The 12,407-nt window shown below is 47.8% G+C and overlaps 1 protein-coding gene across 2 annotated transcripts in view; it reads left to right on the top strand.

Annotated features, from left to right (window-relative positions):
- ANO2 (anoctamin 2) overlaps positions 1-12,407 on the top strand; it is a 145,410-nt gene that overhangs the window by 119,449 nt on the left and 13,554 nt on the right. For both annotated transcript variants that reach the window (XM_083615565.1, XM_083615566.1), the window contains one exon: positions 3,078-3,226. In XM_083615565.1, coding sequence (XP_083471691.1) covers positions 3,078-3,226 — 149 coding nt within the window. The remainder of the gene's footprint in view (positions 1-3,077; positions 3,227-12,407) is intronic.

Genomic DNA, 12,407 nt, shown 5'->3' with positions numbered 1-12,407 from the left:
TGAAGGAGCGTCTCCACCCCATCATTCTGCCCGGACACTGAGGTCCAGTGCCAAGGGCCTTCTGGCGGTTCCCTCACTGCAAGAAGCCAAGTTACAGGGAACCAGGCAGAGGGCCTTCTCGGTAGTGGCACCCACCCTATGGAACACCCTCCCATCAAATATCAAAGAGAACAACAATTACCAGACTTTTAGAAGACATCTGAAGGCAGCCCTGTTTAGGGAAGCTTTTAATGTTTAACAGACCACTGTATTTTAATACTTTGTTGGAAGCCGCCCAGAGTGCCTGGGGAAACCCAGCCAGATGGGTGGGGTATAAATATAATAATAATAATAATAATAATAATAATAATAATAATAATAATAATATCTCTTAGTAGCAGGGGTACCACATCCCATTTTGCTGCTTGAGGCGAAACAGGCAGTGCCACTGCTTCTGACCCCTTCTGCTATGGCAGTGATCACAGCCAATTTTGGGCTAGGTGACACCAATTTTGGGTGAAATATTGCCTCAAATCGTGTGAGATCTTGCACACTCCACAACATCTCTTTCTCACAGTTTTGGTTGAGATCTCGCTCAAAATGGGTCTGATCAAAACGGGCTTGGCCCAGTATACCTGAAGGAGGTCTCCACCACCATAGTTCAGCCCGGACACTGAGGTCCAGCACCAAGGGCCTTCTGGCAGTTCCCTCACTGTGAGAAGTGAGGTTACAGGGAACCAAGCAGAGGGCCTTCTTGGCGGTGGCACCTGCCCTGTGGAACGCCCTCCCATCAGATGTCAAGAAAATAAACAACTATCTGACTTTTAGAAGACATCTGTTTAGGGAAGTTTCTAATGTTTGATTTTTATTCTGTTTTTAATCTGTTGGGAGCTGCCCAGAGCGACTGGGGAAACCCAGCCGGATGGGCGGGGTATAAATAATAAATTATGATGATGATCTTGTCCAAATTTGGCACTGATCAAGGTGGCTCTTCTCCACTGGGGGAGGTGGAAGGGCAGGCAAGGGACCCGCTGGGCATGCTGCCCGGGGGCCTCTGCCACCTGAGGCAGCAGCCTTACCCTACCTAATGACTGGGCCAGCTCTGCTTCGTAGTACTTTTACAGAATATCTACAAACTATTCTCCACCACTTTTTGTGGTGTATGCCACCCAACAAAGAACCCCAAACAACACCCCAGCCTAAGAGTCTGTCCAGAAGTCTCAGCTTTTGTAGCTGGAGTCAGTCCAGTCCCCGCCCTCCTAGGCCAGGTGGGAAAAAGGCCTGCAAAGCAGGGAGCAAAGCTTCCAGGACACACGGCCAAGAATGTACTCACGGGGGTTATTTGCTAATCATATTTTTAGGTCTGCACAGTGATGATCTGTACTGGCTCTCATTATAGTTACTTTAGGCAGCCTACCAGAGGGAGATAAGAATGAAACGGAACGTTAGTGGCACCAGTAATCGCCAGAAAAGCAAAAATGAAAAGTGAACCTCAGACTGGTAATGGCAAATGCATTATATTGGATGGAAGTAGCCAGTGCTCCCCCCCCACCCCCTTTCCCCCCCTTTTTTTGACAAATATGCTTTCCTCAGATGTGATCCCAGATGGGATCTGAAAGCAACCTGAGAACTAAAACTGGCAAAGCACCTTGTAGCAACAGGGGAAGGGATTGAATCATCAACCTCAATGAAGACATATTCGTCAAAGCACATTGAGCATTTTTCTTCGCTTTATTCAATTCTCCATATGGCACCAGTTTGAGGTCCAGCTCTCTTTTTTTCCATTCTTAACAAAACTAAGAATATGGGGGCTGCAATCCATACACTTCTTCTTCTTCTTCTTCTTCTTCTTCTTCTTCTTCTTCTTCTTCTTATTATTATTATTATTATTATTATTATTATTATTTTATTTGCAAAGTTAACAAGGAAATGGGAGGGAAAACAAAACAATAGCAACAACAACCAAATACTATTACTAATAATAGACCACCATCAGACACACTTAGATGAGAGTAAGAAATGGATCTTACTTCTGAGTAGACATCCATGGGATTGCACCAGAGTCCATTTCAGGGGCCTAATCCGGCCCTCCAGTTGGTTTAATCCGGCCCCTGTGGCAGTTTATTTCGTGGGGTAAAATCCTAACAAAACCTGAACAACTTCAATCCTTTAAAAAAGCTTAACAACTTTGGTTGGCCCTTTGGTCAGCCCTTGTGGCCCTTCACTTCATCAAATCTGGTCCTCTTTGAAAAACGTTTGGACGCCACTGGCATTGCACTGTAAGTCCAGCTCCCCACCCTCAAAAGTTTTCAAATGATGGTTTTTTTATTACAAATACCTGCCATTACTTCCCCACTTTGGTTAGGTGTAAAAAAAAAACTTTTTTGTTTGAACAGGTAGCTAATAAATAGACCTATCACTCCATCATAATCTCTTTTGCATAGCACGCATACTTCAGGTTCAAGGGATTTATTGCAGACTGCAGGGAGGAAGGTTTAGCGTGGCCCTTTGTTAAGATCCTGGCAGGAGAGGATTAACCTGGATTTTTACTCATAGGTATGGTGCATGCGAAACATTCTTTGAGCATCTTTTTTCATGGGTGTCCTTAAGCTGGTATCTCTGGTGTCATTCCTGGAGAATACTTGATTATTATACTACAAAGTTTATTTTCCAGACAATGCTTTTTGTGTTTATTTAAGTAAGTTCAGGCAGGGGGGAAGAGAGAGCTCTTACCTCACATCCCTGGTGCATAGCTGTCAACTTTCCCCTTTTCTTGCGAGGAATCCTATTCGGAATAAGGGAATTTCCCTTTAAAAAAAGGGAAACATTGACAGCTATGCCCTGGTGAATTGCTAGAAAGCTCCTTGGTTTGTTGTCATCTCAGCCTCAAGATGGTTTGAGGATGAAATGGAAGGACCCAGTGAGGCCTGAGCGTCTTCCACACACACACATTTATGTCTGCTACATAAAACAAAAAATAATGCTTTTCTTTTAAGCTGCTTCCCTGGGCAACTAGTGAGGCTGTTAAAAGTTCTGTTTGAGATCCCCAAGCTGTTTTAATTAAATTTATTCCCTACATATTTTTTTTTCTTCCCCAGTAAGTTAAAAAAACTGTTCCGGAAGCTAAAGGATGAGGGGCATGAGACGAAGACAAATGAATCTGATCCTTCCAAGCCACCTCAGCAGTGGGAGCTGGACCACGCCTTGGAACCTTTTACTGGGCTGACCCCAGAATACATGGAAATGAGTAAGGCTTTTGAAATATCTCTTTTCATCCGCTAGTATCAAAGCAGTCTTTTTTTCTAAAAAGCTTATAGAACTTTTATAAAGCATACAGAACTTACTCCTGTTCTTTAAAAACATTTTTTTAAAAAAAAACCTACTAGGATATGGTTACCAGTCGTCCCCGGATTTACAAATCCGTCCCCGGAATGTCCCCGGATTTCATTTAATGTCCCCGGATTTATATTTTAAGTGTTGTAGATTTATTAGTAGGGAATGAATGTTGCATGATTGGTTCAGCGGCACAAGACACATCATATGGGGACTTCTGGCAAGGCAAAATGGTGTGCGCCACGGCAGCGAGCAGCTCCTGAAGCCAGCCAGAACCAACTGCGCTACCAGGCTGGCTCCGGGCTGTTGAGACTACCGCTGCCAAGTGGGAACTGGGGATGCCCAGCACGTCAACTGGGAGAACCGCTGACACACACACACACCCACGACCCAAATCAAGCAGGGAGCAAGAGCGCCCGGCCACCCAGCCGACTGCCCAGTGGCACTCCAGGACCAGGAAAACTCCGGAGCCGATGCAGGGAAAAGGAGAGAGGAGAAGGAGAAGGAATAGAGAGAAAGAGGAAGGAGAAAAAAGAGGGGAGCCCCGACCTTGCCACACTGCTGCTGCTGCCCCTGCCACTGAGGAGGAGAGGTAGGAGAGCACTGGGAGGGCAAGGACACATGGCTGAGACCAGGCCTGACCCGAGCCTACTCCATGGCGGCTAGCGCTCCAAGAGAACAGGCTGGGGCCCAGAGGAAGGCCGCGCAACAGAGAAGACTACAGAAGAGAAGATATTGCTTCTTTTTTAAAAAAACGAACAAGCTTTTTTCATAACTTTTTTTTCTCTTTTCCAAAAAAAAAAAAAAGTGTCCCTGGATTCCTTGAACAAAAATCTGGTAACCTTATACTAGGAACAATTAGAAATACTCGTGATGTCAATAAGTAAATGCAAAAAAAATTAAAATAAATAAATATCCATACGGCATTGCATAAAACAATCAGAATAAACTAACCTAATTTAACAGCTTGAAATTAAACAGGAGAGAGAATAACACCTAACGGTAGTATATGCAAATGAGGAGGCGGCATTGCAAAAAGGCCTTTCCACAGAGACCCACTCAAACCACACATTTGGAGTCGTGGGGCTTCGGGAAATGGGTGCCAGGTGAGTCTCCCTTAACCAACAGATGAGGAGAGTTTGGATTTGATATCCCGCTTTATCACTACCCGAAGGAGTCTCAAAGTGGCTAACAATCTCCTTTCCCTTCCTCCCCCACAACAAACACTCTGTGAGGTGAGTGGGGCTGAGAGACTTCAAAGAAGTGTGACTAGCCCAAGGTCACCCAGCAGCTGCATGTGGAGGAGCAGAGACGCAAACCCGGTTCCCCAGATTACGAGTCTTATCGCTCTTAACCACTACACTACACTCACTCAGGAAAACCCATTACTTGTGCTTGGGGCAGAGTTTGGCTTGCCTATAGCATACAGTTTAGGAGGAGGTGGCAAGGCTACCCCGGCCTCAGTCTATGCTTGCACAGCGATTCAGGTTCTTGCTGCAATCTATTGTTAAATAAAAGCCCTCAACCCAATATCAGTGGCCTCCCTCTTTATTTCTGGCTTCAGGTACAATTCAAATATTTTTATTCCAATTACATACATACATTATATATATATATATTCCAGCAGGTGAATCTGATTATCTTTAATATTAATGGCTCACCATCTTTGTAATTTTACCATGCAGCACAATATGCTGAGTGCTGGCTATGAGATTCAAGAAAGATGGAAAGCTAGAGTAAAATTAAACCTTCTTCTCCCTGTGGTGCACAGTACGTATCACTAAATTCAGCTGTCAGGTTCACTGCTGATTGACACAGACCACCCACATGGAGCGGAAGTTCTTTGAGATGCTCAGCACTGAAGCTGTCAGTTGAGATTGTTCTGAAAGGGCATCAGGCAGAAATGAAGATGAAAGGAGCACTTCAGTGGAGAATGTTTGCATACTTTCAAAACTGGGTAAAAGAACAGGACTCACAGAGAGAGTCACTGAATTCAGAAAGGAAATTTTTAACTGCAAGGGAAAAAAATGTTGTGGTGAAATGCAGCAACATGCTCCTGAGAAGGAATGGAAATACTGATGTAGCCTAATCCTAAAATGCCACCTTGATTGGATTCAGTTTTGAAATCTGTGTAGCTTCGTGTGATTATCCGTCTTCACCTGTTCTGGTCCTTTTTGGCCATACAATCTGAGAGACAGCAGGCCAATTCTACCTGTCTGTATGTTAGGGGGAGATATTCTGAAACAGTACATGGGAACCCCTAGTTTAGAGTCACGTGTAAGGTCCTCCAAAGGCAAAAGTCATCTTCTTCTTCTTTGGCAATCAGTCGTAGCCAAGTCAGATTGTCTTCCATAAACACGGTTTTAACAGTGAGTCCGTAAGTGACTGTGGAGGCCCATTCTGAACCCACACGTCCTTCCACAGTAGGGACATTGGTTCCCAGGCGGGAGTTGATCACGGTGTGGATTTGCCAAGCGTGCCTTCCTCTTAGCACATTCTGAGTTTGAGTGTCTTCAAAGTCCATGACACCTTTGGAAAAGGCTGTTCTCCAACCGGAGCTCTCGCAGGCCAGTGTTTCCCAGTTGTCGGTGTTTATACTACATTTTTTAAGATTTGCCTTGAGACAGTCTTTTTGTTGTTTAGTCGTTTAGTCGTGTCCGACTCTTCGTGACCCCATGGACCAGAGCATGCCAGGCACTCCTGTCTTCCACTGCCGCCCGCAGTTGGGTCAGACTCATGTTTGTAGCTTCGAGAACACTGTCCAACCATCTCGTCCTCTGTCGTCCCCTTCTCCTTGTGCCCTCCATCTTTCCCAACATCAGGGTCTTTTCCAGGGAGTCTTCTCTTCTCATGAGGTGGCCAAAGTATTGGAGTCTCAGCTTCACGATCTGTCCTTCCAGTGAGCACTCAGGGCTGATTTCTTGAAGAATGGATAGGTTTGATCTTCTTGCAGTCCATGGGACTCTCAAGAGTCTCCTCCAGCACCATAATTCAAAAGCATCAATTCTTCGGCGATCAGCCTTCTTTATGAGACAGTCTTTAAACCTCTTTTGTTCACCACCAGCATTACGCTTTCCATTATTAAGTTCAGAATAGAACTTATATGATCCAGTGAGTGAGAAAGGCAAAAGTATGTGTAATAAGAAACACAGATCTGCCAACAAAAATGGCAGGCCCATATCAGATACCTGCCTCCACTTCTATAGTACAAGTCACTCTGGTCCTGAAGTCATTATCTTGAACGCCTTTCCTTCCACATCGTTAAATGAAGCAAGAGCAATGAAACATACAGCATAATGAGATCTAGGCCCAAAGGAAGTTGCATGATGGAGATGAGGACCAACAAGGGCCAGTTTCTCAGCACTATCCCCTCTGTTCCTTACAATGTGCAGTTCTACCCCGGTAGGAAATGCTGATTGAGGTGTTTTGTTTTGTGAAATCTGCCCAGAATGCTTGCTAGAATAAGCAGCGCCCTGTCACTAGCTAGCATGATGCTTTATACATTTCACTAGCTGACTTCAAACCAGAAATGAAATATAACTTAAACAGAAACTAAATGTGCTGTGGTAAGGACACACTGCATGCCAGAACACTAATAATGCTGCAATAATAACTTGATCTTGATAACGGGAGAGGTTTTTTGAAAGCCAAAAATCAATAATAATACACTCTCTTATAATTAGCTGAAGACTTTGTGAGCTTCAAAAATGAGCTGCACCTTGACTGCATCTGGGTCTAGTTTGTAGCTGCCATCATGGGAATACTGTTCGAAGAGACTGCACAGGGCAAATGTTGAGACTTAAGGCAACCTAGGGATGCAGGTGGCACTGTGGGTTAAACCACAGAGCCTAGGACTTGCCGATCAGAAGGTCGGCGGTTCAAATCCCCGTGACGGGGTGAGCTCTCGTTGCTCGGTCCCTGCTCCTGCCAACCTAGCAGTTTGAAAGCACGTCAAAGTGCAAGTAGATAAATAGGTACCGCTCTGGTGGGAAGGTAAACAGTGTTTCCGTGCACTGCTCTGATTCGCCACAAGCGGCTTAGTCATGCTGGCCACATGACCCGGAAGCTGTACGCTGGCTCCCTCGGCCAATAAAGCGAGATGAGCGCCGCAACCCCAGAGTCGGCCACGACTGGACCTCATGGTCAGGGGTCCCTTTACCTTTACCTTTAAGGCAACCTAGCAGGATATTTACAGCGTAATTGCCATGCAGCAGTCAGGGGAAAGCGAAGATTAAAATCAGAAAGTCAAACTTAAGAACAATGACCCTAAGCTCCAGCCCAGCTTCATGTCCTGAGAATTTTTTAAGGGTGGGATATACATTCCTTTGCCAAATAAACGTTCTAAGGATAGTCCGGACACCACCCCACAAGCAGATTCTCTGTCCTGCATCCAGCTGCCATGTCTGTCACTGAACTTCTGTTTAGATTGCAATGAACGTATTTTGCTATCCAATTTTTTTCCTTCCCTTCTACTAAGCATGAGTATGTGAACCAAGGATTTCTGTGGTACTTCATTGGAAAGTTTCCAAAAAGCCAATATAACAGAATTAATTATTTTCCTGCTGAAGGCAGTCAGAAGTCTAGCATCCATATAAAGCGAGGCAGAAAGAGGTTCAGGGTCTCTAAGCCTTCCAGGATTAATTCTGAAGGTTTAGAAGAATTCCCCCTAAAGCAGGAGAATCCATCAAAACAAAAGAAATATTGCCACATTCTTCTGTAATCTCCACGATGTAGCAGGATTTGAAAGTGTCATCTTGGAGCATCTTGTGGAGGCATGTTGTATACATCAATTATGTGAGAAATCATTAGCGGCTATTGCAGACACACAATAGTCAGGCTCTTTCTTTGTAGCGCTGCATCAATTTTTTGTCAGTTTTGGTTTTTGCTGTGAAAGTCAACAAATGTTCATAAACAAACCCACATGCCAGACTTCTATGCTTTTGCACAAATTTTTCCTGCTCATTTGCTCTTTAGGGGGAAAGAAATACCATTCCCATTACAGGAATCAGTGATATTCTGTTCAAATGTGCATTCTTTCAAAAGTAACAAAGTGCTAATGTGTAGAATTGCATGCAGATGCACATCTGAATGTGAATCTTGTTCATCTGCACTGCCTTACTTTTACTGCATCACAATGTGACACAGCATTGGTTCAGTTATGTCAACAACAAGCAAGGTGTTCCCCCTTTCCCCTGACCTCACTGCCTTGCAAACAGTTTTCCATCTTTTCATAAATGCTGCAAATAATTGCCAAGAAGGAAGAGTTTAGTGGAAAGGAAGTCTGTTTCAGAAGGGGCAAAATGTTCACAAAGCAAACACCACTATTCCCTTCCATAGCCTGCACCAAAGCAGTCAGTTTGGCTGCATAGCCCTGGTTGACCCTTCTAACTTGAAGATTTCTGTGATACAACTTTGGAGAGCTATGTTACAGGTGAGAGCTAGTATAGCATAGGGTAGAGATGAAACTATGGGCTAATAGTATGGACATAATAGTACAAGACAAAATCAAAGGCAGAAGGAAAGGAACTCATGGCCAACAAGGAGCAATGTCACCAAGTTGCTTAGGTAAAGGTAAAGGGACCATTAGGTCCAGTTGTGGACAACTCTGGGGTTGCGGAACTCATCTCGCTTTATTGGCCAAGGGAGCCGGCGTACAACTTCTGGGTCATGTGGCCAGCATGACTAAGCCGCTTCTGGCGAACCAGAGCGGCACACGGAAACGCCGTGTGATGGCCTGGGAATCCGATTCAGAGGCTGAACCGGAGGAATCCCAGCCTGCACAGGAGTCCCCGCCTCCAGGGCCGGCTGAACTGGGGCAGGGCCTTGATTCTGAAGCGCCTGCGCCTGTGCCGGATCCTCAGGAGCAGGCACCAGGTGAATCCACTCTGGCTCCAGAGGTGGTTGAGGACTCAGTGCCTGCAGGTGAGTCTCCCCCTGGGTCCAGTAACCCTTCAGCCTCTCCTGAACTGCAGAGGCTCAGGGCAGAGAGGCGAAGGGAACTGGTTTCTCCCAGGAGGAGTGCTCGCCTTAAGGCCAGGAGAGGCGGGTCTCCTGGGGGCCGGGGCCGCCCCTGGCCTCAGAGAAGATAAAGGCCAGTCAGCCCGGTCCCAGGTTGCAAGAGCAACGTCGTTGAAGAGCTGTTTCGGCCAGCACCCAGTCCGGTTCCCCCAGAGTTCCTGTCCTTGCCCGGCTCCTCGCTGTGGACCCCGCTTTGCCCGCGGAGGACTGTCTGCTGACCCTTGACTCAGGTCCTGGACCTCACCCCATGGTAACCTCCCCCCTGGATCAGCACAGTTTGCTCCCGCCACACCCGCACTCCCCCTTCGTTGGGGTGCGTTCGGGAAGAGCCAGAGGCCATGGCTGACCAGGCAGCTGCGCTGGTGGCATTAGCCCAGGAGAACCAGGCCTTGACCCACACCGTTCAGCAGCTAAGCGATGTGGTTATGGCGCTTCAGCAGCGGTTGGACGCCCTACCAGCTCCTGGGGCCGACGCCCCAGCTCCAGGCAAGTACCTAGTGGCCTTGCCAGAGAAATTTGATGGGGACCTGGCCAGCTTTCGCATGTTCCTCACCCAGGCCAAGTTGTATATTCAGGGGCGAGCCCGGAACTTCCCTGACAACCGCACCAAGGTGCACTTCTTGATCAGTTTGTTAAAGGACCAGGCGGCCAAGTGGGCTTTGCCACTGCTTCGGCAAGACTCGCCTTTGCTAACAGACTATGTGGGGTTTTGTAACCACTTAGAGGCTGCGTTCGGCAACCCCCTGAAGGAGAGCCAAGCCAATCGGGCGATTCGTCGGTTGAGACAGGACAAGTCCACAGCCACCACCTACGCCACAGAATTTCGGCTGTTGGCGCAGGACTTGTCTTGGAATGACGCTGCACTTCGGGACCAGTATCTTGAGGGACTGTCGGACGAGATACTGGATCAGTTGGCCACGATGGATTGTCCCACCACGCTGGACGCCCTCATTCAGCGGAGCCTGCAAATAGACGATCGGTTGGAGGACCGTCGCCAGGCCCGGGACCGCCAGCACTCCCAGCTCCTGGCTCCAGTCGTTCCCAGCAGGTCCACGCCCACAGCCGAGTTGCCAGACGAGCTAATGCAGCTTGGGGCTGCGCGACCTCGCCTCTCCCCCTCGGAGAAGATGCAGCGTCGGGAGGGGAACCTGTGTCTGTACTGCGGTGGGAGTGGACATTACGCCCGGTCCTGTCCCAAGAAGATGCCAGCCGCAGGGAAACCGCCAACCTCGATAGCCGAAAGGCCTGGCAACCTGGGGTCCCAAACCATGCAAGAGGGGCCCACACCAGTGGAATTGTGACATCTCATGGTTCCGGTGCATCTTTACCCTCCAGGTGGGCCCTGGATTCTTACCCATGCTCTGGTAGATTCAGGGGCAACCCGCTCCTATATGGACGCTGCCTTTGCTGCTCATCATCAGTTGCCACTTCAGAACAAGCTAGAACAGGTACAGGTGGAGGCAATTGATGGACGGCTCTTGCGTTCGGGTGCCGTCACTTGGGAGACCCAGCCCTTGGTGTTGTGTCTCCAGCAGCACCGGGAGGTGCGAACTTTGGACATTGCCTCCATGCCCCGGTTCCCCCTGGTGCTCAGGATGGACTGGCTGGAGGCTCACAATGTTCAGATTGACTGGGTCAATCGGACTGTGCATTTCCCAGACCCATGTCCCCATGCTCGGTCCGAGATGCTAGCAGGCGCACCCACTGAGGAGGTTGCATCAACGCTCCCCACTGAGTACCGGGACTACCAAGACGTGTTCGAGGAACGGGGGGCAGACCAGCTGCCGCCGCATCGGTCTTTTGACTGCGGAATAGACCTCCAGCCCGGAGCGCCCCTGCCGGTGAGTCGCTTATACTCTCTTACGGAGCCAGAGCGCGAAGCGTTGCAGGACTTCCTGCGCAAGAACCTGGAGCGTGGGTTCATTCGGCCTTCTACCTCACCTACCGCTGTGCCAGTGCTCTTCGTTAAGAAGAAATGTGGGGAGCTTCGCCTTTGCCATGATTACCGGGCCCTGAACAAAATTACCATCCCAGACCCCTTGCTCCTTATTTCGGAGTTGCTGGAGCGGGTGCAAGGGGCGCAGGTGTTCACCAAGTTAGACCTCTGGGGGGCCTACAATTTAATTCGGATCCGAGCCAAAGGGTCATGCCCCCAGTATCCAGAGCTGGTCTTGCATCAGGGCCTTCTGCTGCACCACAGTCGCCTGTACATCCCGCCAGGGCCACTGCACACGCCGTTTACTTTCCCACTGGAGTGGTACCTATTTATCTACTTGCACTTTGACGTGCTTTCAAACTGCTAGGTTGGCAGGAGCTGGGACCGAGCAATGGGAGCTCACCCCGTTGTGCGGATTCGAACCATCAACCTTCTGATCGGCAAGCCCTAGGCTCTGTGGTTTAACCCACAGCGCCACCCGCGTCCCTTAGAGCAGCATGCAAACCTAATCCAGAAGTTTCCTCTTACAAAGGTCAGAAAAGACCATCCACCCTGCACTCTTTGGTGTAATGAGGTTTTCTTGTTGGTGTGACAGATTTCCCTTCAATTCCCTCCTGTGACCAAAAGTGGATGATAGTGTTCAGGCTGATTTTCCTGCTTCACGTCCCATGGCTCACCAATTCAAGACACACCTGAAAAAATTCTGCACACATAAGGGCTTTGCTGATGTGGATGCCACTCCAGAACTTCCAGAAAGCAAACTATTAAATTTGCATTTCATTGGGCATTATGACATTATAGCGTTTTAAGTAATGAAAAAGGCTATCTCCCTTCTGTCGCCATGCTTTCTAATGTATAAGAAAAATGTAGGCAATGGTATTATTTAAATACATAATAGATATACACACACTTGCAAGAATGCCTGGAATTGTGAGAGTCTACAAGTTGAGATTAAACCCCCGAAAAATGAGATGCTTTGTGTAGGGAAATCATCTACTCCATATGAAGGTTTACAACTGGTGTAAACCACTCAGCAACACCGGCTCCATCTTGCTGTGATCCAAGCTCAGTAATAAAGATGAAGTCATGCACTCTCAGATTGCAAACCTGCCCATTGAAGGAGAATGTAACTCCCACCTGA

The sequence above is a fragment of the Podarcis filfolensis genome, assembly GCF_964270895.1.
Source record: "Podarcis filfolensis genome assembly, chromosome: 5".
NCBI classification, from domain to species: domain Eukaryota; kingdom Metazoa; phylum Chordata; class Lepidosauria; order Squamata; family Lacertidae; genus Podarcis; species Podarcis filfolensis.
Note: the sequence above shows the minus strand (reverse complement) of the source record. Positions and strands in the feature narration are given on the sequence as shown.